Source organism: Chaetodon trifascialis, chromosome 21 (genome assembly GCF_039877785.1).
Source record: "Chaetodon trifascialis isolate fChaTrf1 chromosome 21, fChaTrf1.hap1, whole genome shotgun sequence".
Lineage (NCBI taxonomy): Eukaryota > Metazoa > Chordata > Actinopteri > Chaetodontiformes > Chaetodontidae > Chaetodon > Chaetodon trifascialis.
The window spans coordinates 5,838,996-5,863,426 of NC_092076.1; the positions used below are offsets into that span (position 1 = coordinate 5,838,996).

Consider the following 24,431-nt stretch of genomic DNA (forward strand, 5'->3'; position numbering starts at 1 on the left):
ATGTGAGAAGGTGAAATTAGTGACGTTCATTCATCAGTTGAAGAGGTCATTTGCAGAATTGTCCGCAATATCAAATCTAAAAATAGACCCACAACATGACCCGAAGAGACAAACGCTTAGAAAACTAAGTAAAGATTCAACAATTCATCAATGATGAATCAGGCGGCTGATTACAGAGCCGGAGAGAAAGTGTGTGTGTGTGTGTGTGTGTGTGTGTGTGTGTGTGTGTGTGTGTGTGTGTGTGTGTGTGTGTGTGTGTGATAGAGAGAGAGAGAGAGAGAGAGAGAGAGAGAGAGGTGCTCTTGTGGCATCAGGTTTTTTGCAGAGCTCAACACTATTTCCTCCAGGATTGGATCGGTGTGTGTGCGTGCGCGCGCGCGTCGGTGTGTTTTCCATCCCGTGAAGCGTTTATAGTGCCGCACCCAGTCTTCCGTGCGTAAAACCTCCCACGTACATCATCACACACCACGCTCCTTCCAGCAGCGGGACGAGCGGGCGGAGGATAACGGCGCACCTCGCGGACAGGTTGGACACAGAGATGGGAGTGGAGCGGCGGCTTTTCTGGCTATGACACGGACACACCGGGCGGGAAGGATGGCTCTAACCAGCCGCGAAATGCTGTGCGTGATCGGAACCGCCTGCCTCTGGCTGCCGTTGTTCGCGGAGGTACGTACTCCTGTCTGATGATGAGGAGGATGATGATGGGGTCGATTTTTGCAATGTGGCCTGATTTTTTCTTTTTTTCCTTCAGCCATGTCCCGTGACAGACACGCTTTGATCACCTGAGCTGCATTTAAAAAAGCCTTAATTGGGTCGATAATTAAATTGATAATAAGATATATTGATAAGCCTATAATGCAGGGAAATGCACCCGAGCTCAGAGGAGTGACTCATGTAATGTTTCCATGCTTCACGATAAACCCACTGATTTATTCCGCATGCATTTCCAACAAAGCAGGTGCGGGTCGAGGCGTGAGACGAGCATCAAACACCCTCTAATCTGCCTTTTAGCCAATTAATGGCGCCATCAAAGCGCATTGTCCAATTAAGCGGACACTATGCTGTCTCACGCGCGCGCACGCACACATGCAATCACAACCCCTCCACCCTCCTCCAGCCCCCTCGGCGGGGTATCATGAGAGGAGGCCGTCGGTGGCGGCTGTGCCCCCGCGGTGCTGTGGGAGTGAACCCTGCACGGGCTGCTGGAGCTTGTCACAGCGACTCAGTCAGCACAGACATGCTGAGGCCGAGAAGTAGTGAAGCAGGTGCTGTTGTCAGCGGAGGGTCAGAGGATCAGCTGGAAGTCAGTCATTTTCTGAGCTCAAATTGGTCAAAAGTTTTTATTTCTTCTGCTGGATCAGCATGTTGCAAAGCAATCAATTAATGCTAAATCATTCCATTAATCATTAGATTCATTCATTTTCCTTTCTCTCGCAAATGTGCAGCATATGAGCTGTGTAGTGTGTGTGTGTGTGTGTGTGTGTGTGTGTGGAAGTCATTAGTGGAGTACAGGGATGTGCAGGATTTAATTAGACCCGCCAACACTGGAAGCAGCCGTGCATGTAGCACAATTAGCTCACTGCAGATGAGTTTCAGCTCTTTTTCTCTTTTCATTTCAACTTCATTAGACAAATCTTTTCGCAGGGTGAACCCTGAATGTTTTGTCAGCAACATCAGAGCAAAGATGTCGAAGGTAAACAGAAAGGCACCGCTGAAGTCAGTCCACAGCCTTCTGTAACCTGCAGGCTGAATCACATCCAGGATTTCTTTACTCTCTGAGACCAAAAGACGAGTGAAATGACTACTTCGTCAAGGTTTGGCGACCTCAGTCATCATGGTTATGATATCAAACACAGGGTTAAGGTGGTGGAAAGACTTTGGTCGAGCTGTGTTGAAGTCTGATGTTTGGCCAACCCGTCCATCCACCTCCACCTGGAGCACAGCGTCACCTGACTTCTTCTTCTGCTCCCGTTATACTACAGCTGCTGGAGGCTTTGTCACTTTGGGGAACTTGTTGAAATGATTGATACGTCTGCTCAGTTGCCAGAATAAAATGTTGCCATTGTACGTTCCTGCTAACTGCAAATACATTCAATTTGACTACAGTTTGAACCATTGTGGCTACAACAGATCGTAACCACAGCGTTGTCACAACATAAGATTGAAAATTGAAACGTAAAGAAAGGTAAGATCGCAGTATTGGTCAGACGTGACTTGAAGCTTGAGACAAGATGTGTTATTGCTTTTTTGAAATTCAAGTGAAACCACAACCTTAATGAAAGGACGTCTGGTGTCAAAGTCCCAAACTAGAAGACAAGTTAGTTCCATCTCTGCACACCAGCGTGTATGACAGCGACATTTTGGACCAGAAATCACCTAATTTTCATAGAATCGTCACAATCAGTAGATTTTCTTGTGGATTTTCAACGTTGGTGATCTCCGACCTGCAGCTGCAAACCACCTTGACAGTACTTACCTTTGACGGCGTGGAGAGGTCCATAGAGCTCAAAATGGAGGAAGCTGTCTTATAAATCTGCACTGATTCATTACAGGCTTCATGATGGACATTTACATTTCTTTTTGGTATTTTATAGACTGATTGATTAACTGAGTGAATCATCATCAGATTGGATCATCTGCTGCATGAACCAACCTGATGCAAACCTGACGCTGCACCACAGACCAGATGCTTTGCAGACACGAGGCAGGAGTGGATGATAAAACTACATGTGCTTTAGTGTTTAAACTACCGTGATTGTCTGAGTGCAGGTGGAGAATTTCCCCAAACTTTATCAGCAACAACCACTTTAAGATTAACACACATATTTATCATTTAGGACTCAGCTTCGACTGAAATCATCACTTTAGAGATTTCTGTATTGCTTCTGTTATCTGCACGTTTCCTGCTCTATACAGCGTGTGTGTGCGTGGATGTACATCACTCATGTTGTTGGAACATAAATCTGATTGCGCTGTCACATTGTGGTGACAAAACACAAGTTCCCATAATGTAAATTATTAAATTTTAGAGTGAAGATGCAAGTAGTAGTCACGGTACTGGTTGGGGTAAGTCTGCAAGAAATGAATGCAAGTCTATGTAATGTCCCCAGAAGTGATGGAAACACACTGTGTATGTGTGTTTGTTTGTGTGTGTGTGAGTGTGTTTGCATGGCCATGCAGTGGACGCAGCTGTGAGAGCGTCATAACTGATTAGGCCGTAATCGAGCCGTGTGATTGATGTGAATGGAGATATCAGCACCCATGTTCACGACCACAGGTCACCTGTTCCTGCTCTAATATCATTAGGCTGAGCAGAGTCTTGTGGGAGGTGTGTGTGTGTGTGTGTGTGTGTGTGTGTGTGTGTGTGTGTGTGTGTGTGTGTGTGTGTGTGTGTGTGTGTGTGTGTGTGTGTGTGTGTGTGTGTGTGTGTGTGTGTGTGTGTGTGTGTGTGTGTGTTGTGGGTCACTGGAGAGAGACAGCTAGAGATCAGAACTCAAGGTGAAATGTGTTGTATTTCACTGCCCTCACTACAGTTATTCCACTGTGGCAACACCGTGTGTGAGAGTGTTTGAGTGTGTGTGCTACATACATGTGTGTCCTCTCCAATTCTGCAAGGTGCACCGCTGTGTAGACGTGTGACCTGATTTCTGAAAATGAAACCGACACTCTTCTGTTAGATATCATCTGATGCTGTCTAGTACTATTTCTGTGTGTGTGTGTGTGTGTTTTTACACTGTACACTACACTCTCATACCTGGGTGGCTTATTTCTTTCCTTCCGAGCCGTTAATAAATAAACTCAAGCACAAAAAACGTGGAGATCGTGAGAATACTCCTTCGTCTTTGCTGTTTCGCCTCTCGACCTCACAGACTTTCCTTTGTTCTCTGGTTTCTGGCTTTGACCTGAGAATATTTTCCTCAAGTAGAACCTCTCAGACAGCGAACGCCTTTGTCAAGGTTGAAGCACAGTCATGTAACAGAAAACGTCCTGAAATTTTTCCTACATTGTTTGCTTAGAGTCAGATTAGTCCTTTACGCCCATGTGGGCTTTTTTGGAAGGACAAAGAATTCACGATCGTTTATGTCAAACATACGTACCATGCCTAGAACAAGAATCTGGCACCCAGTAACCCAAAAAAACAACATGTGCGGCAATTTGTGAATAAATGTTGGCGATTAATGAGTTCATCTGTTTATATGAGGAATACATAATGTGCTCAGTCGAGTTGGGTGGTGTTTGTCACCATGTGGATTGGAGCATTTGCGATTTATTCACCAGTCATCATACACATTTATGTATGAATCATGAAAAGCCAGTAAAATTGAGCCTTTTTTCCCTTCATATTTAAATGACTTCACGGTGTTGCTTCCATCATTTCTCCCTGGGCCCGAAGTCTAATGTTCCACCAGATTTGCTCGCAGATGTCTGAGATATTCTGCAAACTACCAGACAAAAGGAGCAGGAAGCGTAACCTCGGCGCTCTGTCTTGTTGTTATAATAATAATTCTGCTTTTTGCCTTGAATGACGGGCACGTTATCAACTGAACTTCCTCTCTCTTCCTGTCTGCAGGTGGTGGCTGAGGACAGTTACTTAAACGAGGTGCAGAACTCAGGTAAGTGGGAGGTGATAGTCCTGTCTGTGCACAGCTATAAATCAAGCTTCTCTCCATCCTGCCTCCTCCTCCTCCTCCTCCTGCATCTCTTCCCTTCTGCTCTTTCTGTGCCTCTCCGTCCAGTTTAACCCACATTCTGACTCAGACGCTCGTGAAGCCCCTCTGCTGACGCCTCGTCTTTCTTTTATCGCCTCAGTCCCGCTCCCACACTCAGGCTTACCTCTCCTCTTCCCTCCGGCCTGCATCCTTCTGCATTAATTTCCCTCCTTTCTCTTCTTTCTCTCCATCCCTGAGAGGAGTGGAGGCCATGATGGGGGGGTGGGGCGAGGAACTCCTCCTTCCCTGGCTCGCTTCCACCGCTGAAACACCTTTGCATTCGCAGCCGTGCGCACACTGACATTCAAATGAAGTACATGCAATTAAAAGCACTCTTCTCATCTATCTGCAGAGACAGCCGCACCATCTAGCTCATGTGTGAACCCCTGAAGCCTCTTTAAATATGACCTGAATAACAAGATGGTTTTCATAAGGGGAATTCAGCAAATGTTGCACAAGATGCTTGTCTGCTGCGACACTTTCCTGCAGCGTCTTTTGTTGCTCCAAACTGTTTGAAAATCAGGTTAAACAGTGTAAAACGGAGGAGCAGCTTTCCCGTATTCCATATTTATTGTGCAGATGATGTTGCGCACCCACCCCCCATACAGCAAGCCTCCAAATGTGAACCGTGTCAAATACTCATTGTGGCTGGGAAATGGATTATGGGAGCAGGGAGACTGAGTGTTCCCATGGCGATGGGCTGAGTACCGTTGTCGTGGCAATGAGGAGGGTGTTAGAGACGAGCGTTGTGTGTGTGTGTCTGAACGCTGCGGGTGTCGAGATGAATGAAAGGACTTGAATGAGACAAACAGGACGAGAGAGGAAGGAGTTAAAAACGGGAATTTAAAGACGAAAAAGAGGAACATTCCTTTAAAGACGCTCTCGCTGAAGACGTAAACGACAGATACACAGTGAAAATATTTCCTGGTTCAGTTACGTAATGCATTTTGACTTAATTAAAATTTCATCAGGCTGGCCATAAAACTTTTATTGCCATTACAGAGCGCACACAGCTTTAAAACACATTTTTATTCAGTCATTTAGTTAATCATCATCAACACACGTTTCACCGCAGTGACAAGGCATCCACATGCTATGATAAAAACAAAATCAGCATGAGCGTTAAATGTTTCTGTGTTATATGTTACTACGACTGCGGTGGTATGCATGTGGTTTGATTCCCAGAGATCAGACGTACAGCAAACCTCAGTAATGTGCAAGAAGGCAGTATCAACACAAGAGGGCAAACTTATTTCTCAGCTCAACTCGTCCCTGAAGACCTCATCACCTTTTAAATTGTGTCACACAGTACGAGCTTTCCAGTAGATTTCTTTATTGCTTTATTTCTTTATTATTGTTTGAGTGTTTTAAACTTTTAGCCTCTGAAACACATTTTTCAGACACTCTGCTGGAGCTCAGGATTCATCATGACAGCAGCTTTGCTCCAAATAATTTCACTGTGTGACCTTTTGGATGTGCAGAACACAAATCGTCATTAGATCCCGACTGATCCTGTCGTGGCGTGTCTGGAGATCAATGAAATCAATGAATCAATGAGGTTTCGCCGCTGTGCCTCCTGCTTAATGTGCACAGCGTCTTTTTTAATGGGAGTCAAACGTATATGTTCACATTCTACAAAATATAATGAATGTTTTCCTCACTAAGGACATATTGTTTCACACACCCAAAACCCATCCACTATAAATCAGCGTGTTCGTTTATATAACTCAGATGCTACCACAGACTACGGATCTGCTGAGTGCACTTTTCTGCTTCACTTTATCATTTACACCTGTGCTTTTCCTGCTGAGACATGTCAAAATGCCACTTCCATGCCCGGGAGGCCCCACTCCTTCCTGGACAGAGGAAGTGTGAGGCTGATATTTCACTCAATTTATTAGTGAGTGAATTAATGAGCGTTGGTTGTTGCATCAAAGCAACATGTTTGGAAGCCATGTTGTCGCATTAGCGCTGATTAGCACCGAGTGTGTAGAGCAGAAACAATTAGTTGATTAATCGATTGACAGAAAAGTAATCAGAAACTGTTGCACACATATTACTGCACATTGTTCCAGCTACTCAAATATGAGGATTTGGGACCAAACAAGCACTGTGAATATGCTACTTTTGAGCTATTTTCTGACATTTTATAGAGAAAAGGATATTAGACAAAGCCCCACTACACCGTTATCATCATTTTAACCTTGAAACGCTTTGCATTGTGGGTTATTCCTTTGAGCAAAGTCACTGGAAGCGTGCATGAAGGGCTGATAAAGGAAACCACGGAGCTCTTGCTAACGTCACAGTGCTCTGAGCCCTCGGGTCATAGACTTAACAGTGGACACTGGACTCTTCCCCTTGTGGTTCAAACACTAAATGATGCCTCTTTTGTCAAAACAACCCCTAGATGCCAAATATGTTTTTGTACATGCTGGGTTCACCTTTACACAGGTGTGTAGAATTAGACTACTTATTAGTGAAGAGAGCAGGTACATGCGGGACGATAATTTATAATATTTTGAAGACTTCTGATGCTTAGTCATCCATTGAAGTGACCTGGAAATTGCTTTTAAAATAAACAAGTAATCAGCAAATTACAGAAGCAGCAGAGGACGATGGTTCATCCCCTCAGATGTTGCGGATATTTTGTCATCATTTACCAAAAATCTTCATCCATCCATCCTTTTTCTCTACCCGACTATCCCTTTCGGGGTTGCGGGGGGGGCTGGAGCCTATCCCAGCTGTCAACGGGCGAGAGGCGGGGTACACTCTGAACCGGTTGCAGGGCAACATACAAAGACAGACAACCATTCATACTCACACTCACACCTAAGGACAATTTAGAGTCACCAGTTAACGTAATGAGCATGTTTTTGGTCTGTGGGAGGAAGCCGGAGTGCCCGGAGAGAACCCACGCATGCACGGGAAGAACATGCAAACTTCACACAGAAAGGCCCCGCCCGACCCGGGGATCGAACTGGCGACCTTCTTGCTGTGAGGCACGCGTACTACCTGCTGCCCCACCATGCTGCCAAAAATCTTCATTGAATTTTTTTTGCATTGTAGTACATGACCTACAAACCAGTGACTCTCCGAAGCCTCCGTTCACTCCGCACCACAGGACGTGCTGATGGGAACAATTATCATCGGGTCCAGGTTTGAACCATATTCATTATCACAAGGGTTAAAGTACGGACACAGTTCTTCAGTAAAGAAACAGTCAGTAAACGAGTAAATAAGCGTTGCAGTCTGCACATCGTAGAAAGAAACTTGCCCTCTGCCATAATCCACGAACACGCCGACCCTCTCCACCTTTCCTAAGTGGACCGGTACGTTTGGAGTGCAGAAGGATTCAAACCTGTCTACTAGGAACCAGAGGGCCCAGAGTCCACTGTGGGAATTCCGAAGAGGCGCCGCTCTCCTGTCGATGGACGCCGTGGCCACGCCCAGGCACCATTCAGTCTTCCTACCCACAAACACCTCAAAGTAAAACTTGGACAACGAGAAGCCTCTGTCTCCCAGAACTGCCAGATGTTGGGCAAACATCTTCGGGCTCAGGATCTTGTTCACCCACGTACTGAACTCCATGCTGTACCTCACCTGTTTCCTATCACCGGATATAAGGAGCGCAGGGTGAGCTGTGGCAGGATCGAGCACAACGTCCTGCCCGTACTGCTGCACATATCTCAGCGTCGCATCGCTCGACACGTCTGTGCCGTCGGAGAACTGTTTTATTTCCGTGTTCATTTTACTCAGAAGCATTCGCAGCTGAGACACTGATTTTCTCAAAGATTTCTGTAGGCGATGAATCTCCCTGTGTCTGTCAAAGCTGACTGTGGACAAGTCCATTGTGTGTGGCAGGAGGGACGGGTTTGGGAAGCTCTGGAGAAAATAGAACTGGTCTTCTGTCCGTTTTAGCTCCTCTAACTTCTTCCTTGTCGTCTGCAGCTTGGTGATCTCCTGCTCCACACTGCGAATAAACCCATCTGCTTCCTCCTCTGCTGCTTTTTGCTTCTCCTCCATCGCCTTTACAAGCTCCGCCTGGCTCTTCTGAATCTCAGAGACCAGCTCTGTCAAGTCCTGCACGCTGTTTGCTATCGCGTCTCTGCTTTCTTTCTTGCTTTGCGTTACTGAGTCCTTCAGGACTCGGACCTTCTGCAGCCTTTCCTGGATCATCTGCTGCACTTTGCCCTCTGCTCCCCCCAGCAGAGCCTTCATCTCGGTGTATGCACGCTGCACAGGAACGACGTCATGGTTCACGTGGCGTGATCTGGCACAGACGTCACACAGCAAAACCTCGTCGTTTCTGCAGAACAGTATCAGGAGTCTGGTATGCTCTTTGCAGATCCGGTCCTCCAGGCTCGTCAAGGGGTCCACCAGTGTGTGTCTCTTCAGTCCGGCAACTCTGTGATGAGGCTCCAGATGAACGTCGCAGTAAGACGACAGACACTCCAGACAGGATTTGACAGCCTCTTGCTTGGTGTCAGTACAAATATCACACAGCACCGCAGCGCCACAGCTAGCCTGCTGCTGGTCAGGGCTCCGGATGCAAGCGTCTGTCACTTTAAGCGACACGAACTGCAAGGCCAGCTCTGAAATGAAAGTGTTGACCTTGAGATCCGGCCTCCTTTGAAACGTTTCCTTGCAGACGGGACACTGGCAGACCGGTGAGTCGTTCCAGTAGGCCGTCACACAGGACATGCAGAAGTTGTGCCCACACGGGGTGGAAACCGGCCGAACGAAAACATCCAGGCAGATGGGACAAAGAAGCTGATCTTCAGATAAGAGGTTGATGCTGGAGGCCATTTCTGAAAACAAGCCGGAAACTTCAGTGAGGGAAAACATTCACACAAACGCTGCATAAAGCTGAGATCCAAAATCCACTCTTGACATTAGGAGCAGCTGCGAAACATAATCTTACCACAAGGTCTATTTAGAGGCTGCTGTGGGGCTCTGGATCATCACACATGATCGACTTCAGCAGATGGACTTTCCCAAGTTTTCATGTGATTAAAGGTGTTCAAACAGATGTTTTTGTTGAGAAACTTTAAAGTGGAGGTTTTCAGTGAATTTAAAGCTAAAACAGTTAGCCGATTAATCTATTAGTCAGTGAAGAGAAATTAATCTGCAACTATTTTGATAACATCTTAATCATTTAAGACATTTTTGAATTAATTAATATCTTTTGGTTTTGGACTGAAGGTCAAACAAAAAAGGCATTTTGAAGCTTCTGAAGTTCGCTTAGGATTTGGGGAAGTATGATGGGAATGAACCATCCATCCATCCATTTTCTATACCGCGTATCCCTTTCGGGGTTGCGGGGGTTGCTGGGGCAGGCGATAGGCGGGGTGCACCTGGACCGGTCGCCAGTCGATCACAGGGCAACATATACAGACAGACAACCATTCACACTCCCACCTAGGGGCAATTTTACAGTCATCAATTAACCTAATGAGCATGTTTTTGGTCTGTGGGAGGAAGCCGGAGTACCCGGAGAGAACCCACGCATGCACGGGAAGAACATGCAAACTTCACACAGTAAGGCCCAACCTGGGAATTGAACCGGCAACCTTGTTGCTGTGAGGCACGCGCACTACCTGCTGCGCCCTACCTGCTGCGCCACCGTGCAGCCCTAAGCCATGAACCGAGTGAGTAATTATTAACAGAACAAAACTGGTAGATTCATCGCTTATGAACACAGGTTGCAGCCATAAATCCACTTGTGGGCACGTTGCGACTTGCTACTGCAACAGAAAAAGAAAAGTGAAAGTTTTTGAACTAAAAATACTTACTTTAGACCTATATTTGGCATATAATGCACAAAGAGGACACAGATTTAGAAGTCAAAAGCTTTTTCTTGACCTCAGTTGACAAAAATCCCAATAACTGAAAAGCTAATACAGCAAATATTTTTTTTTTGTCACTTTTTGTTCCAAAAGTCAAGAATCGGCTTCGAATCTCAACTTTCAAGCTGACGTGGATGAGCAGAGCGCACGTAGGGATCTACATGTCCATGAGAAGTATGCTGATGAGGATCATGTGATGTGAAAGCTTCACAAACAAAAAGGCTCAAAGGGCAGACGGTGGGACACTGCGACCTACACACTCCACTCACACTCGATTCGCTTCTTATTAGTCATAATAAAAGTGTGTCTCGGTCACGGCTACTTACTGTGCTGGTGCTGGTCTGTGAAGGAGTTCTAATGGGAGCAGAGAGCAGGGTTGTTTCCCAGGAAAGAAGTGCACTTTCACTTTCTTCCTGCGTCTCTGTCTTAAAGGGACAGACACCTCTTTGTGTGTGAAGTCAGGGGATTTTTTCGTCCTGCTGTGTTTCACTGCGTTCTGTATTATTTATTGTTTGAGGATAGATGTCTGCTTTAGTTCAGTACATTTTTGCCTGATTGATTTCCTGTCTCCGCTTCTGCTCCTCCTCTTATCTGCCTCCAAATTTGACCCAGTGTGTGTGTGTGTGTGTGTGTGTGTGTGTGTGTGTGTGTGTGTGTGTGTGTGTGTGTGTGTGTGTGTGTGTGTGTGTGTGTTTCTGTGTCTTACCGCACTGAGATGTGTGTTTCTGTCACCATGCAGCAAATGCAACCATGCAAGTGTGTTAGTGTGCAAGGTGGGCATGAGGGTTGCGCTGCGTAGATAATGTTCCAGGACGGCCAAGCTGTGTGCGTCAAAGAGATAAGACTCGCTGGTTACTGAAGCACCTCCACCATTAATCATAGTTTAAAGACGATTGGCCTCAAAAAGCCTTAAAGCTGTGCAGAAAGAGTAGCGACATCACAGGGGAGAAATACTCAAGTTACAGGGATAAATTAACATTCTCTATTGTTTTTCTTTTTCTGGTTTTGGGGGATTTTCAGTCTTTCAGATTCAGTTAGAGGAGGAAAGGAAGACTAGAAGGAGGCAAGGAAATAAAGAAGCAAATATAAAAATAGTAAAGAATGAACTAATTAAGTAGTGTGTGCTCAATGTGTGTGAACATTGCGACATGAAAACAGACTTTTCAAAACTCCAATAGAGCCTTCACTCATTATAATGATCATAATTTTCATTATTTGTTTGATGAATTCATTTATCTAATGTCTTATTTATTCATCGAATACTGAAGACTTTGAGGCGCGAGGACACAGAGGCGTCTTATCTGTCATCCTCCTTCAATAATCTAATCTCATCAAAACTGCCTCTGACTGCATTCATATGCCTTTTTGTGCAGCGCTCTGCTTGTTATGTCCTGCAAAATAATTCCTTTTCATCAACGCCTGATGTGAGTTTTTAATAGGCTCCGGCATGTAACCTGCTCTATATTTTGTGGCCTAATTTTGCTCCACTTTGATGTCAGCAGTTTCTCTCTCAGTCTGTCTGAGCTTCACTCGCACAGTCCTCCGTCTCAGAGGAGATTACTGCGAGTGTCCAAGCACCACCTTGTTAAGTAATGGAGGTTTAAGGTTATGGAAATTTCAGCAGTCCAACATGGATCAGCGGGGGTAAATGCATTAGGCAGGATCCTGCTGTGGTGGTGGACAGTGTATGAGAATCATCCATGTAAGCCTTTATGTTCAGATAAAATGCAGACATGGGGATAATGTAACATGAATAAGAGGAATTCCACTCCTCTTTCCTCTCACTTCCCCCAAACTTTCCCCATTTCAATCCCTTTTATTCGCATTGTCCGCCCTGACCCAAATCCTCCTCCTTTCATCCAAAACATCTTATTCTCCCATCTTCCTCAACATTTACTCACTCTCTCCTCTCCCCCCCTCCCTCTCTTTGTGCAGTGCCTCTGTCCTGCTCTGAGGGATTCACAGAGTTGGGATACTACAACGGCACCGTGTCTCAGACGGACTCTGGCGCCCCCTGTCTGAAATGGACCGAGTTTCCAGACTACGTCATGCAGTACCCGGGCCGAGGGCTGGGGGACCACAGCTACTGCAGGAACCCAGACCGAGAGTCCAACCCCTGGTGCTTCTTCAGGCAGAACTCTGGAGCCATCGGATGGGCATACTGCGACTGCCACCAGGGTACGGCCATGGATCACCAGGAAGGGACCGATTTCTAATAACAATGAACTTTTTTCAAAGTACTTCTTTAAAACAAAGTTACAAAGTGATTTAGGTTTTAGATTAAAACATGGAATAATAACAAAATGCATAATAAAGAACATTAAAATATAGAAAAGGAAAGAGAGAGATCCGGTTTTGGTTCAACATGTTCAGGAAATTCAGGGAATTCTAAAAATGCTCATCACAGTTTCTCAGAGTTTATGATCAGATTTGCAAATCGATTCCAACAATCCAAAACCCAATCAATTTTATTTCACAATGATATCAAAAAGTGAAAGTTTAGCTTTTGTGCTCTCGATGAATATGACTCTAAATGTTATATTAACAGTATATCAGATGAGTATCTGCAGTGTGAGAGGGGTTGTTCATAGAGACGGACCCCCCAGAAAATCATCACCGCCATCAGCTGCAGTTCCCTCAGCTCCGCAGTGTTTTAGTGGTTTTGAATTGTTTTTGGTTTTATTGCCTGAAAACTCTGCAGCTTGTTTGTGGCAAAACAACAACAGACTAAAAGCCGCTTACCTGCTCTGCACCGAGCAGCAGACGGACACAGTTAGCGACCAGCTAGTGAACATAAAGGAGCATTTAGCAGCTAAAGAGTCAGATGCTTCCCTCAGGAGTTGGCGGAGACCAAAACAGAGATAAAAGCAGACGAAACGCAGCTTTAAATGCACGCTAATGCCATAACAGTATTTAATGTATACAATGTTGAAGCATCATTTGTAATATATGTTGTGAATGTTGGAAGGTGAATATTGACTGTAGGCTCATTGTGTTTTGTGAACATTAAAGCGTCTCGTCTCTTTCTGGGGGTTTGTAGGTGCAGCTCGTCTGGTTGGCAGCTCGTCCTCGGGCAGCGGGCGTGTCGAGGTCTACCTGAACGGCCAGTGGGGGGCGGTGTGTGACTCTCACTGGTCAGACAGAGACGCCAGTGTGATCTGCAGGCAGCTGGGCCTGGGGTACGAGATCGCACCGCGCAGGTTCTCCTTCGATATCGGTGTTTCACAGCTTGTTCTCACTGCGATCCTTCTGTTTCAACAGCGACATTGGCACAGCGCTGCAGCACTCGCAGTTCGGCTCCGGCTCCGGCCTCTTCCATTACGAGCGCCTTGGTTGCCGTGGTGATGAGGACAGTCTGAGCAAGTGCCGGAGCAGGACGTTCGTCACTGGTGACTGTAGCCATGGAAACGAGGCAGCAGCGGTGTGTGCGCCGCCGGAAGGTCAGTGTGACTTCCACAGAAACCAGACCTGAATGTTTCCCCCACACACCTGAGTTATCTCTGTCTGATTGAAAACGATTTGCTTTTCTCTCATTGGACTCTGTGTAGTCATCATTTATTTTAGATCCTGCTTTTTAAAAACTGCAGTAGGCAAAATTATTTAATCATAGGTTTGGTTGAAATTTTATAACCATTGCGTGTCACTAACAATATTTAATTGGGGGTATCCTGGAAGAGAGATGGAAGGTTCTGCATTGTGTCTGCAGCTTTAATGTATTTAATTCCAACTATTGTAACTGTTTGACCTCATGTTCCTACATCCTCTTTCAGGCAGTGGCCCTCCCCTGCGATTGGTCGGAGGCGAGGAAGACTTCGAAGGTCGTGTGGAGGTGTTTCACACGGGAAGGTGGGGCTCCGTCTGCGACGACCAGTGGGACGACAGAGATGCCGAGGTGGTGTGCAGACAGCTGGGCTTCGGGTATGTGCGTCAGGGGTTTTTCCACAGCTTTACATCAAGTTAACACGTGTGGTGACATTTAGACCCTTTCCCAAACGGATTCCTCGCTAACAGCCCTTAACTACAGAGTTCACATTAGATCACACGTGAAGCTGCACAGCTAACTGAGCTAACGGCAGCTAGTAGCACAGTTAGCAGTTACTCTGGTGTGCTGCTCTGTATTTGTTTGGAGTGCCCTTCGACTGGTGGCTCACTCAGTGTAGCTTTAAACCAGAGTGAGATGTGAAAATATTCTGGTTGATAACCAGCAGTGAGCTGGAAGAGTTCAGTGTCAAGACGCTGAAGCAGAGCACATGGGCGACACTTGGATCAAGGCAGAAATCCCTGGGAAAGCCCTCTGTTCAGGTAGCTTACAGTATGTTTGAACCTGTGCAGGTGTTCCCACCTCATATCAGAGGTGTAACATCCCCGACAACTTTGAGCGTAAAGTTGTGCTGTGGAGAGAAAGAGCCTCCATGTTGAACAGTAGGTTCATTTCATCTCCTCCAACACTGTGGGACACCTCACCATCTGTGTTTGTGCTTCTCAATAATGGATGCTCTCACACAGCTGCACACAGCCGCTGTTGTGTTTTGACACTTAAAGACAAAATGAAGTGAAAATGATTTTTTCCCACCTGGGTAGTTTTTTTTTTTTCGGTATGTGTGTCAAACATTTACACACCTGTCATGTTCTTGTGTTGACATCCAAACCTCGTCCTCGTACGAGGTTGTTCTACGAGCTTCTACAGGAGCTGACAGTCACATTTGATTGGATGAATAAAATAATAATAAAAATATTTTAATGCCTTACAAGAAGAGAAAAGAGAAGCACTTTCATCAGGCTCTCCATAGTTTTTCTATGTTTTCTGCTCTTCGGCTACATGGAGCAGAAATGCGTGGAGCCACACAAACACACAGAAGTGCTTTTTGTTGCATTTCAGCATCAATAAATAAACACCACACGAATGCAGCAACATCCTCATAGATGCTATTCATTATTTATTTGGATGATTGAATCTATTTTAGATATTTGCTTTGTTTTGCGTGTTTTGAGTGTTTTCTTACCTCAGGTTTCTGTCTAGTAGTCAGCAGGTATAGAGTCAGGATGCATCTGGAGATGCTGATCATCTGTCCAACACTGTTTTCCATCTATGAAACATATTGCTGTGAAATTTTCTACAGACATTCATGATTCTCAGATGATGCACCCTGAAAAGAAATTTGTTCAGTACTTTGGTTTATGACCCAACACCTGCAAAACGAACATTATGCTAATCAAAGTCCAGAGGTTGGCTAATTAGCAAATGTTAGCATGCTAACATGCTAAGCTAAGATGGTAAATGTTATACCAACTAAAAATAAGCATGTTAGCATTAACATTATGAGCATGTTAGCATGCTGACATCTCATCAGGATAAAACTGAAATGGATCAGGATCAGAAGTTAAAATTTATAGTTTGGTTACTAAATTAACCAAGAATTAACCGGTGATGTGACAACGATATGATGAGTTATGGAGTCAAGTCCCTCTTTAAATGCACCAGAAGTCACACATTTGCCCCAAGGTCTCCGTGTATAAAAAGGTAGAAATATACTCAGCAGTTAGGTAAATTGTGTGTGTGTGTGTGTGTGTGTGTGTGTGTGTGTGTGTGTGTGTGTGTGTGTGTGTGTGTGTGTGTGTGTGTGTGTGTGTGTGTGTGTGTGTTGTAGGGGTGTGGCGAAGGCCTGGTCCTGGGCTCACTTCGGTCAGGGTTCAGGCCCGATCCTGCTGGATGCTGTGAAGTGCACAGGAAACGAGCTCTTCCTGGATCAGTGTCCCCATGGGGAATGGGAGCAGCACAACTGTGACCACATGGAGGATGCTGGGGTCTCCTGCAGCCCTTATACAGGTACATGTACACACACACACGCTGCTATTTATATCCCCTGAACATCAATAAATCATTGCTGCACGAAGCAGCAAACATCCTCGTGACGAGCAGAAACAGGATTTATGGGACCTGGGAAGAAACATATCTGCTGGCATGAAATATCAGACTAATCTAAGATTAATAATTCATCTGAATTATTCATTAATATTAATGTTAATGGCAAACGTAGCTTCTATGAAATGTCATGTCTCATGCTTGCATTAAGGGTTTTCTCTGGAGTCTTTAATCACAGTAACGCCCCGCAGGACTTTGTAATGGTCACACTGTGAATCCGTTTCAGATGGCGTGGTGCGTCTGGTTGGAGGAGACAGTCCCTGGGAGGGGAGGGTCGAGGTTTTCCATAACGGTGACTGGGGGACGGTGTGTGACGACCACTGGTCCCAGCAGCATGCAGAGGTGGTCTGCAGACAGCTGGGCTACAGGTAAAGAAAAACCAAGTCATCAGATGTTTTGTGAACACAATTTTTATTAGTCGTTCACAAAAAGCAGAAATCAGGTGACTGATCTGATGAAAGTTTGCATGATTTGACCAAATAAAGTGATTATAAGTGACATTTCTCACTTGAAATTACTCGAGGTTTGCTAAACAACCAGTTTTTGTTGTTATTTTGTGGATTTGCATGAATAAATCTTCATATTCTGGATATGGGGAAACTGGTTTCTGCACTACAAACATCCTCTCCATCTGCAGGGGTCACGCTGAGGTCGTATCAGACGGGACATTCGGCGAGGGCGTCGGTCTGATCCTCCTGGACGACGTCCACTGCGAGGGGTCTGAGACCTCCCTGCTGGACTGTCGACACGGGATCTGGGGGCGGACTGACTGCTCCCACAGCGAGGACGTCGGTGTTCGCTGCAGAGCCCGATCCAGCCAAGACACCAACGAAGTGCCGGTTATCGCACCGTCCACAGGTAAGAGATGAGGCGGAACAGCGGGGCACTGACAGGGCTTCTCTTCATTTACTGTCGTCCTGAATCCTCCTGCATTATTTATTTTAACATTATTCAGTGAATAATTCACATTCACAGAATACAGACTGCAGAAGAGTTGAAAGGTTGATTCATTTACAGGTTTTGATTAAAAAAAAGATTCTCCTCGACATTTTGGTGGATTTTTAACCTTTAAAACAGCCTCTTCTGTAAATGAATGCGCCTTGCCTCACGGTGGCCCAGCTTTCGTTACTGTTGTCTGACAACAGCAGCCCGCTCTGCTACGTTTTGGGAGTTTTTGTTAATTGGGAGGCAAATGCAGTAAGAACAAGGGAAAGAAACAAGACATCAGCAAGGAAAAAAAAAACAGGGTATCGTTGCACTGCAGTGCAGAAGTTTGGTGACTCTGCAACTGCAATTAATTTTGTAGAGAAAGGGCAAGCTGTCCCTGCAGAGCGCTGGGCTAATGCCAGGCTGTGAGCTATTTACTTAAGTAAGCTCCTGCAGAAATGGCATCAGACTGTCTGCCCTGTCTATCTATGAAAGAATAAAACCAGCTCTGCCTCCTTTTGTGGCTCTGTATCTTTACCTCAGTGTAAACAGCGATGTCTGTCCAAAGAGTTTAAATGCCACGTGTTGACAGCAGAGAGAATAAAGCGATGTTTACTGTCTCAGCACTCCAGAGGTCCTGCACCTCCTGTAGACACACAGTCCATTAGAATGAGAATAGAGGCTGAATAAAGAAGGCGGCAGATGACATTTAACACCGTCAGTGGACACATAAGCCGCTCTCAGTGAGCGTAGACTGGAGGATGTAGATGCACCCGCATGAATATGAATGAGAGTTGTGTGGTTTTCCTTCTGTCAGGTCCCCTGGTGCGTCTTGTGGGTGGCAGCAGCAGAAAGGAGGGACGAGTCGAGGTGTATATCCATGGTGACTGGGGAAGTATTTGCGACTCAGGCTGGAACGACCTGAATGCAGCCGTGGTGTGCAGACAGCTTGGACACAGGTTCATAATTTTCTGAGTGCATGAAAGAGACAGAGAGTTAAAGTCTTTCTTTGAAAATAACCCCATTTTCACATTTTTCTTTGTCCCCAGTGGTGGAGCGGTAGCAGCTGGAGGGTTCGGACAGGGGAAAGGGCCCATCCACCTGGACCAGGTGAGGTGCACGGGGAAAGAGGAGTTCCTGGGAGAGTGTCCCTCTCTGGGTCAGAGCATCCAGGGCTGCAGACGCAGGGAGGATGCAGGGGTGAGGTGTGACGTCACGCCGCAGGAGGCAGCGGTACGGGCCAAGCCTCAAGAGCTGAGCTGTGGGCTGAGGAAGCTGGTGGAGGAGGAGGGCAAGAGGAGGAAGCAAGGGGAGGAAAACATGCTCAGGTAGGATTCAGGACCAAGTTTTTTAAATGAAATGCTCCCTTTTTAGGAATGTTTCCAACCCAAACACTAATATACACATAAACAACATCATGCTTCACAGTGTTTCTCATCAAAATGCACTGTGTGTACGCTTTAGGTCTAACTGAGATTAAAACATTTGTAAAGCTACTTTAAAAACATCTTTATACATAATATTTTGCATTATTTCATCAATTTTTTGGTGCATTTCTGTTTTTCTTGGTGTGTTACCTCCACCGGCTGTCGGTCAGTGGAATACTGTGAGAACATCTGCAGGAGTGTGTCTCTCTTCGCCTCCTTCTATGCACAGAACTGAAAGTACTTCCTGCAGCAGTTTCCTTCAAAATAAAGGCCAAAATACATCAGCAAGAGCAGCTGCAAAGTTAATGTGAATGAGCAAATGAGAAAGGGCTTTCAGGAAGTGAAAAAGAGAAGAAAGGGAGAGTTTTGATGGAGATCTCTTCCCTGTCTCTGTCAGGACCACGTGGCCATGGCAGGTGTCAGTGTGGCTTCAGTCTCAAGGAGAGGATGGCGGCCCCCTCTGCAGCGGCACTCTGATCAGCCCCTGCTGGGCCCTGACGTCCGCGTACTGTGTCAGCAGGTAGGTGCGGCACTGGAGGCGTCTTCAGCAGGACCTCTGAGCATCACAAGCATAAATCCCCCCCCCCCCCCCCCCCCCCCCCTCTCCTCCAGGTTCGGCAGCGACCCGTCCAGGTACGTGGTGCGTGTCGGAGCTTCGGAGCAGACCCTCACCCCGGAGCAGGTGGTGGTTCACAGGAAGTTCAAGGGTCAGAGTGGAGGTCATGATCTGGCTTTGCTGAAGCTACCCAGCACCAAGGGTCAGTGTCTGACCTTTGACCCCAACACCAACGCAGCGTGCCTTCCTTCTGCAGACACAGCATCTGCGGGAAATACTCCATCTTCCTGTGTTGTCATGGTTACCGCTGGCTGGACTGGACCAGGTATGTGTTTTCCTGTCTGCTGTGTACCACTCAAACAATATTCAGAACGTACATGATGGATTTCCATGAAACTTGGTTCATTCATGAGTTCATCCTAATGAGTTTGATCTCCTGATGTTAGCATGCTAGCAAGCTAAACTGAGGTGAACATAGTAAACATTACACCTGATAAACACTGGCTTGTTAGCATTGTTATTCTAAGCATGTTGATGCTAGCATTTAGCCGGTAGGTGACGCTACTTGGTTCAGCCCTACAGAGCTGCTGACATGACTGGAGGCTCTTCGTCTTGTTGCTTGACAAATGATATTAACGATGTTGTTGATTCTTATCAATCAGTTAAGTGTTCTAGCTCCTTTACTGATCTCATCCATCCTCTCTCCTAGACTCCGTCCTTGCATCCTGGGTCCCTCTGATGTCATCATGGCAATGTAAAAAGCGCTATGGCGACAGCTTCTCCAGCCACGGCGCCCTGTGTGCCGGCAGCCCTCCGGACACCAGCCTCCTCCACGGCGACGGTTGTCAGGGCAACTCTGGAGGCGGTCTGGTGTGTCAGGGGGAGGCGGGTCGATGGGTACTCACCGGGGTCGTCGCCGGGGGTTACGGCTGCGGAGACCCCTCCTCACCGTCGCTGTACACTCGAGTCAGCCGCTTCAGGAGCTGGATCGAAGAGGTCACCGACACGCGAGCAGAGGAACCGCACGCACACGCAAAGACACAAGAAGATCTGACACACACGCACGAGGAGCACACACACGGCGAGGGCAAGGATAAACACCTCCACGTGCACGCCAAGCTGAAGCACACACAGGATCAGCAAGAAACCAATGAAATCAGCGATGTCAAACAAACACATACTCATCACGCACACACCGATCAGCATATTAACACACACGCTAAAAGCACACGTAACCACCACGTAGGGGCTGCTGACAGAAACACACAGATCCTGGTCTGATTGAGGCCGTGCCATTGGCTTACCATCTGTGCCATGTGACCGCCTGAGGAAGGAGAGTTAAAGGAAGGATGAGAGTAAAGAACGATGCTCCTAACTTAAGTCAGACGGCCGTCTCTGCACTCTTTTCTAATCTGAACTCGGTGTCGTGCGTGCGGTTGCTTATCGTCGGATGAGTCCAGCAGTGTGGGCAGAGCCTGCCGAGCTGCCAGGATGACAGAGTGTGTGGGTGATTCGTGGTGCTTTACATGTTGAGTTAGAGCCTGGAGCGAGGCGGAGCGATGACTGGGGGGTCAGCAGCGTTTAGGGCGAGCCTGGCGTGCTGATTGGGGCCTTTCACTGACACCGAAGATCAAAAACTCAGCATGGCATGCATTTTAAGGACAGTAGTGTTAGCATAAATATATTCGGGTGGTATTTCTGAGTCGGTCACACAGAATCTATGCTAAAATTCACCTATTAATGTGTGTCTTCTGTGCAAGCTGTTTAGTAATAAAAATCAACAAACTAACCACCAGAGCATCTAGAATAAGGCTGATTGTGCATCGTCATCGTCCCTCCATGATTATCAATATAGATCAACTCCTGCAGTTAAGTTTTGATAAAAATTCAAATGTGGGTGATGTTGCTTTTCCAAACAGGGCTGTTGTCTTACACCTTTACTGGTGAAAGTGCTGTTTAGACCCAAGACTAAGCTATACTTAGGACCATACCAGTGATTTTTCATGTCTGTCTACTGCTGATTATTGTTGATCCTAAAGTTTACGATGACATCTAAGAGGGCCCTGAGGTCCAAACACATATCATAAAAACGTATCAGAAGTACAAACAGCAGGAAAGCCATCTTAAAGTGCAGTAACACATCTGTGTCTTAATCAGTAGTATTAATATTATATATATGGTCCATCTGGTAATTCATGGATCAAGTGTTTAATAAGAGCAACTTTCGGGTTTATAATTAAGATTTATGATGACAAATGATTTACTAACCTTTGCTGTTGGCCTATTAGAGACTAAACTTAAGTATAAACCTCATCATTAGTAACTTATGGCAAGTTTTATATTACAAAATGAGACACGTCTTTATTAAAGGCTTGGCTTCATTAGAGATTTTTCACAACCTGGCAACCCGAAAGTTGACGGCTTGCAGCTGAACTATAAAGCAAAAATGTACACTTACATGTCAAAGAGTAGAACAGGATGCAGAGAGCCTGACATGTCAAGTAACGCCCCTCTCTGGGCGCCTTGCACTTCAGCATCGCGCCGTTAAGTGCGCTGATCTTCTCAAAAGCGTGCCCTGCTTTCCAGGAAGCTGCTGGTTTCCACTGATTCCCCAAATCTGAAAAGCAAACAGCAGAACCCATCATAACAAATGTGAAGTCTGCGTTTAGTTTGGCCGTTCTTTCCACGTCAATTAAACTGCATTACCTCACGACAATAATAGAGAAAACCTGCAGACGTGCTGCTCATTGATTTCTATTCCAAAGGGAAAACTATGGAAACAGCAGCTGCCTGGAAAGAAGGAAAAACATCCACAAAAAGCTCCCCTGAAACACCACAACATGGTTTAGTCCGCAGTTATATCACATGTACATAGTTTGTTGTATTTGTAGTTAAGGAGCTGAAACGCCGGTATGGTCCTTTAAACTGTACAGAACAGATATCTCCTCTCAAAGCCATCACAAGCTGACTGTCGGCTCGTAAAAATACCTTTTTGTACCAAGTCCAGCTCCACGTAGATAGATGGGTAGATAGCTACTGCTCCTGACCTTAGATAGTACATGTGCCGCGTTCATTCTTGACTGAATTAGATAGACAAACTCTTCAAGTTAAATGTTGTCTGTTCCTTGTACCCTGAGCAGATGCGTGATCTAACCAGAAGATGGCGACATTGCTCTATTTTCACAGGGCCGCCGCTCGCTGGATAGGCCCTGATGGTTCTTTTTATACTGTGTATGGACTTTGACTTGTGCTTTGATGTACTGTGAGCCATTGTGTCGTGAAGCATCTTGTGACCTGAAACTGCTGTTTCTCCAGCACGGGCCTGTCCAATGCCCGTTCTTATAATCCTGTACATAAACTCGATCCTATCACTGCTCCTTTCTTCCTTCCTTCTTGAGAATTGGTGTTTTATCATGCAGATGCTGTAGGTTCATGTAAATATTGTGTGTCTAAGGCTGGATGCTGAGGGAGCAGTGTAAAGTGTCTCAGGCCTACTTTACCTGCGTTAAACCCGCCAGCTGTTCCTCAGTGTAATGTGCTGAATCATGGTTGAGTATTAAAACATATACCTGGTGAGAACCAGCCTTCAGTGTCGGTGTGGCCTCTCTTCTCTGCCTTACTCAGCTTTAATTAAGTCTGTTTTACTCTAAGCCACTAGACAATGCTGATTAAACGATATGCATAATAAGCACGCTGCAATTATTTTCAGTTGTGTACACACACGGCAACATTTGGACTCATGAAGACAACATTTCCCACACTGGATTTTAAGAGTTAGAAAAAAAATAATAATAAAAAGATTGCTTACAAAAGATTTATTGCCTCAAAGTAGATGAAAAGTAAATCTGCTTAGCTGCCGCTCTCGGTCACATGAGCTGTTAATCTTTCCTTTTGTTTGGATGGGTTCCCCTCTGAAAAAGAGGGATCAGTGGATACCCTCGCCGCAGTGGATTGGCCAGTTTTCATTGAAAACTGCAGGAAAAGTGATTTGTAATGAGCATAAATGAGTCAGCTTTTGGGACGTGGCTGAATAACGGGACCCAGAAGAGCCTCCTTCATTTATTTATGAAATGATGAAACTGCATACAGTTTTTCCTTTTTTTCATGGTCCTGTATTTCCCCTCTCAAGCCCTGCTTCTTTCTGGAAGAAGTACTACTAAAGGTAAAGGTAGTAATACCACAGTGCAGAAATACTACATAATTATTATTGATGCTTTAACATGTGAGCAGCACTTTAATGTTATCTCTATACTATACTATACTATACTATACTATACTATACTATACTATACTATACTATACTATACTATACTTCAGTAAAGTACAAGTACGTCAAAATTGTACTTATGTACTGTTCTTCAGTCAAGATATTTATGGTAATTACATTCCACTACTGCCCTAATTTATAAAAGTTCATAAACTTGCTGTATTAAAGGTCCAGTGTGCAGGATTTAGTGGCATCTAGTGGTGAGGTTGCAGATTACAACCAACTGAATCCCCCTCACCTCCTTTCCAAGCATGTACACAAAAAACCCAAAAGCTGCTCTCATGAGCCTGTGTTTTAAAGTTGTCTGTGGACCTGCTCTCTCTGTAGATATAACGAGCTCAACAGTGATTCTTATTTTCAGGTGATAACGGAATTAATTAAAACATACTTATGAATATTATATTCCATTTTTGCAGAGAGATCCCCCTAAATCCTTCGCACTGGTCCTTTAGTGATAGCTTGTGTCTACGCTTGTGTGGACAATAACCATAAATGACAAAACAGAGTGAAAGAAAGCAGTTTTGGTTGAGTACTTACGTCATACTTGTTGCGAGCTGGTCTTTCAAAGGGTTAAGCAGCATCTGTCTAAAACTGGATCCACAGCATAGCAGCGTAAGGGGTGGTAGGAGTGTCACAAAAGAGCAAGATGTTCAGAGATGACCTGAAGAGACAATAACGATCTGAGCGGGGCCAACTGCTGCGTCATATTGTCATTTCAAGCTGCAGAGAACGTGTGTAGGCCCCCTCAGGTCAGTAGATCAAGCTCCTCTCCTGTG

At 45.6% G+C, this 24,431-nt stretch overlaps 2 protein-coding genes across 2 annotated transcripts; one reads left to right on the forward strand and one right to left on the reverse strand.

Annotated features, from left to right (window-relative positions):
• The first annotated feature begins 283 nt into the window (after positions 1-283).
• On the forward strand, positions 284-22,968 carry LOC139350159 (neurotrypsin). Its single transcript, XM_070991302.1, has 14 exons — positions 284-666; positions 4,571-4,613; positions 12,491-12,733; positions 13,596-13,734; positions 13,817-13,995; positions 14,326-14,473; positions 16,204-16,382; positions 16,705-16,846; positions 17,116-17,336; positions 18,223-18,364; positions 18,455-18,733; positions 19,230-19,352; positions 19,445-19,713; positions 20,098-22,968. The coding sequence occupies exons 1-14, from the start codon at positions 568-570 to the stop codon at positions 20,667-20,669; spliced, it is 2,778 nt and encodes a 925-aa protein (XP_070847403.1). The 5' UTR covers positions 284-567; the 3' UTR covers positions 20,670-22,968.
• Positions 7,815-9,515, reverse strand: LOC139350162 (E3 ubiquitin-protein ligase TRIM21-like). The gene has a single exon (XM_070991319.1). The coding sequence runs from the start codon at positions 9,513-9,515 to the stop codon at positions 7,815-7,817; it is 1,701 nt and encodes a 566-aa protein (XP_070847420.1).
• Positions 22,969-24,431: the final 1,463 nt, after the last annotated feature.

Excerpts from the sequence above, each read along its gene's own strand:
- LOC139350159 (XM_070991302.1), top strand. The coding sequence starts at position 568 with ATGACACGGACACACCGGGCGGGAAGGATGGCTCTAACCAGCCGCGAA. Across the intron at positions 4,614-12,490 it reads AAACGAGGTGCAGAACTCAG|TGCCTCTGTCCTGCTCTGAG; the intron begins GTAAGTGGGAGG and ends CTCTTTGTGCAG. Across the intron at positions 19,714-20,097 it reads CGCTGGCTGGACTGGACCAG|ACTCCGTCCTTGCATCCTGG; the intron begins GTATGTGTTTTC and ends CCTCTCTCCTAG.
- LOC139350162 (XM_070991319.1), bottom strand. The coding sequence starts at position 9,515 with ATGGCCTCCAGCATCAACCTCTTATCTGAAGATCAGCTTCTTTGTCCC.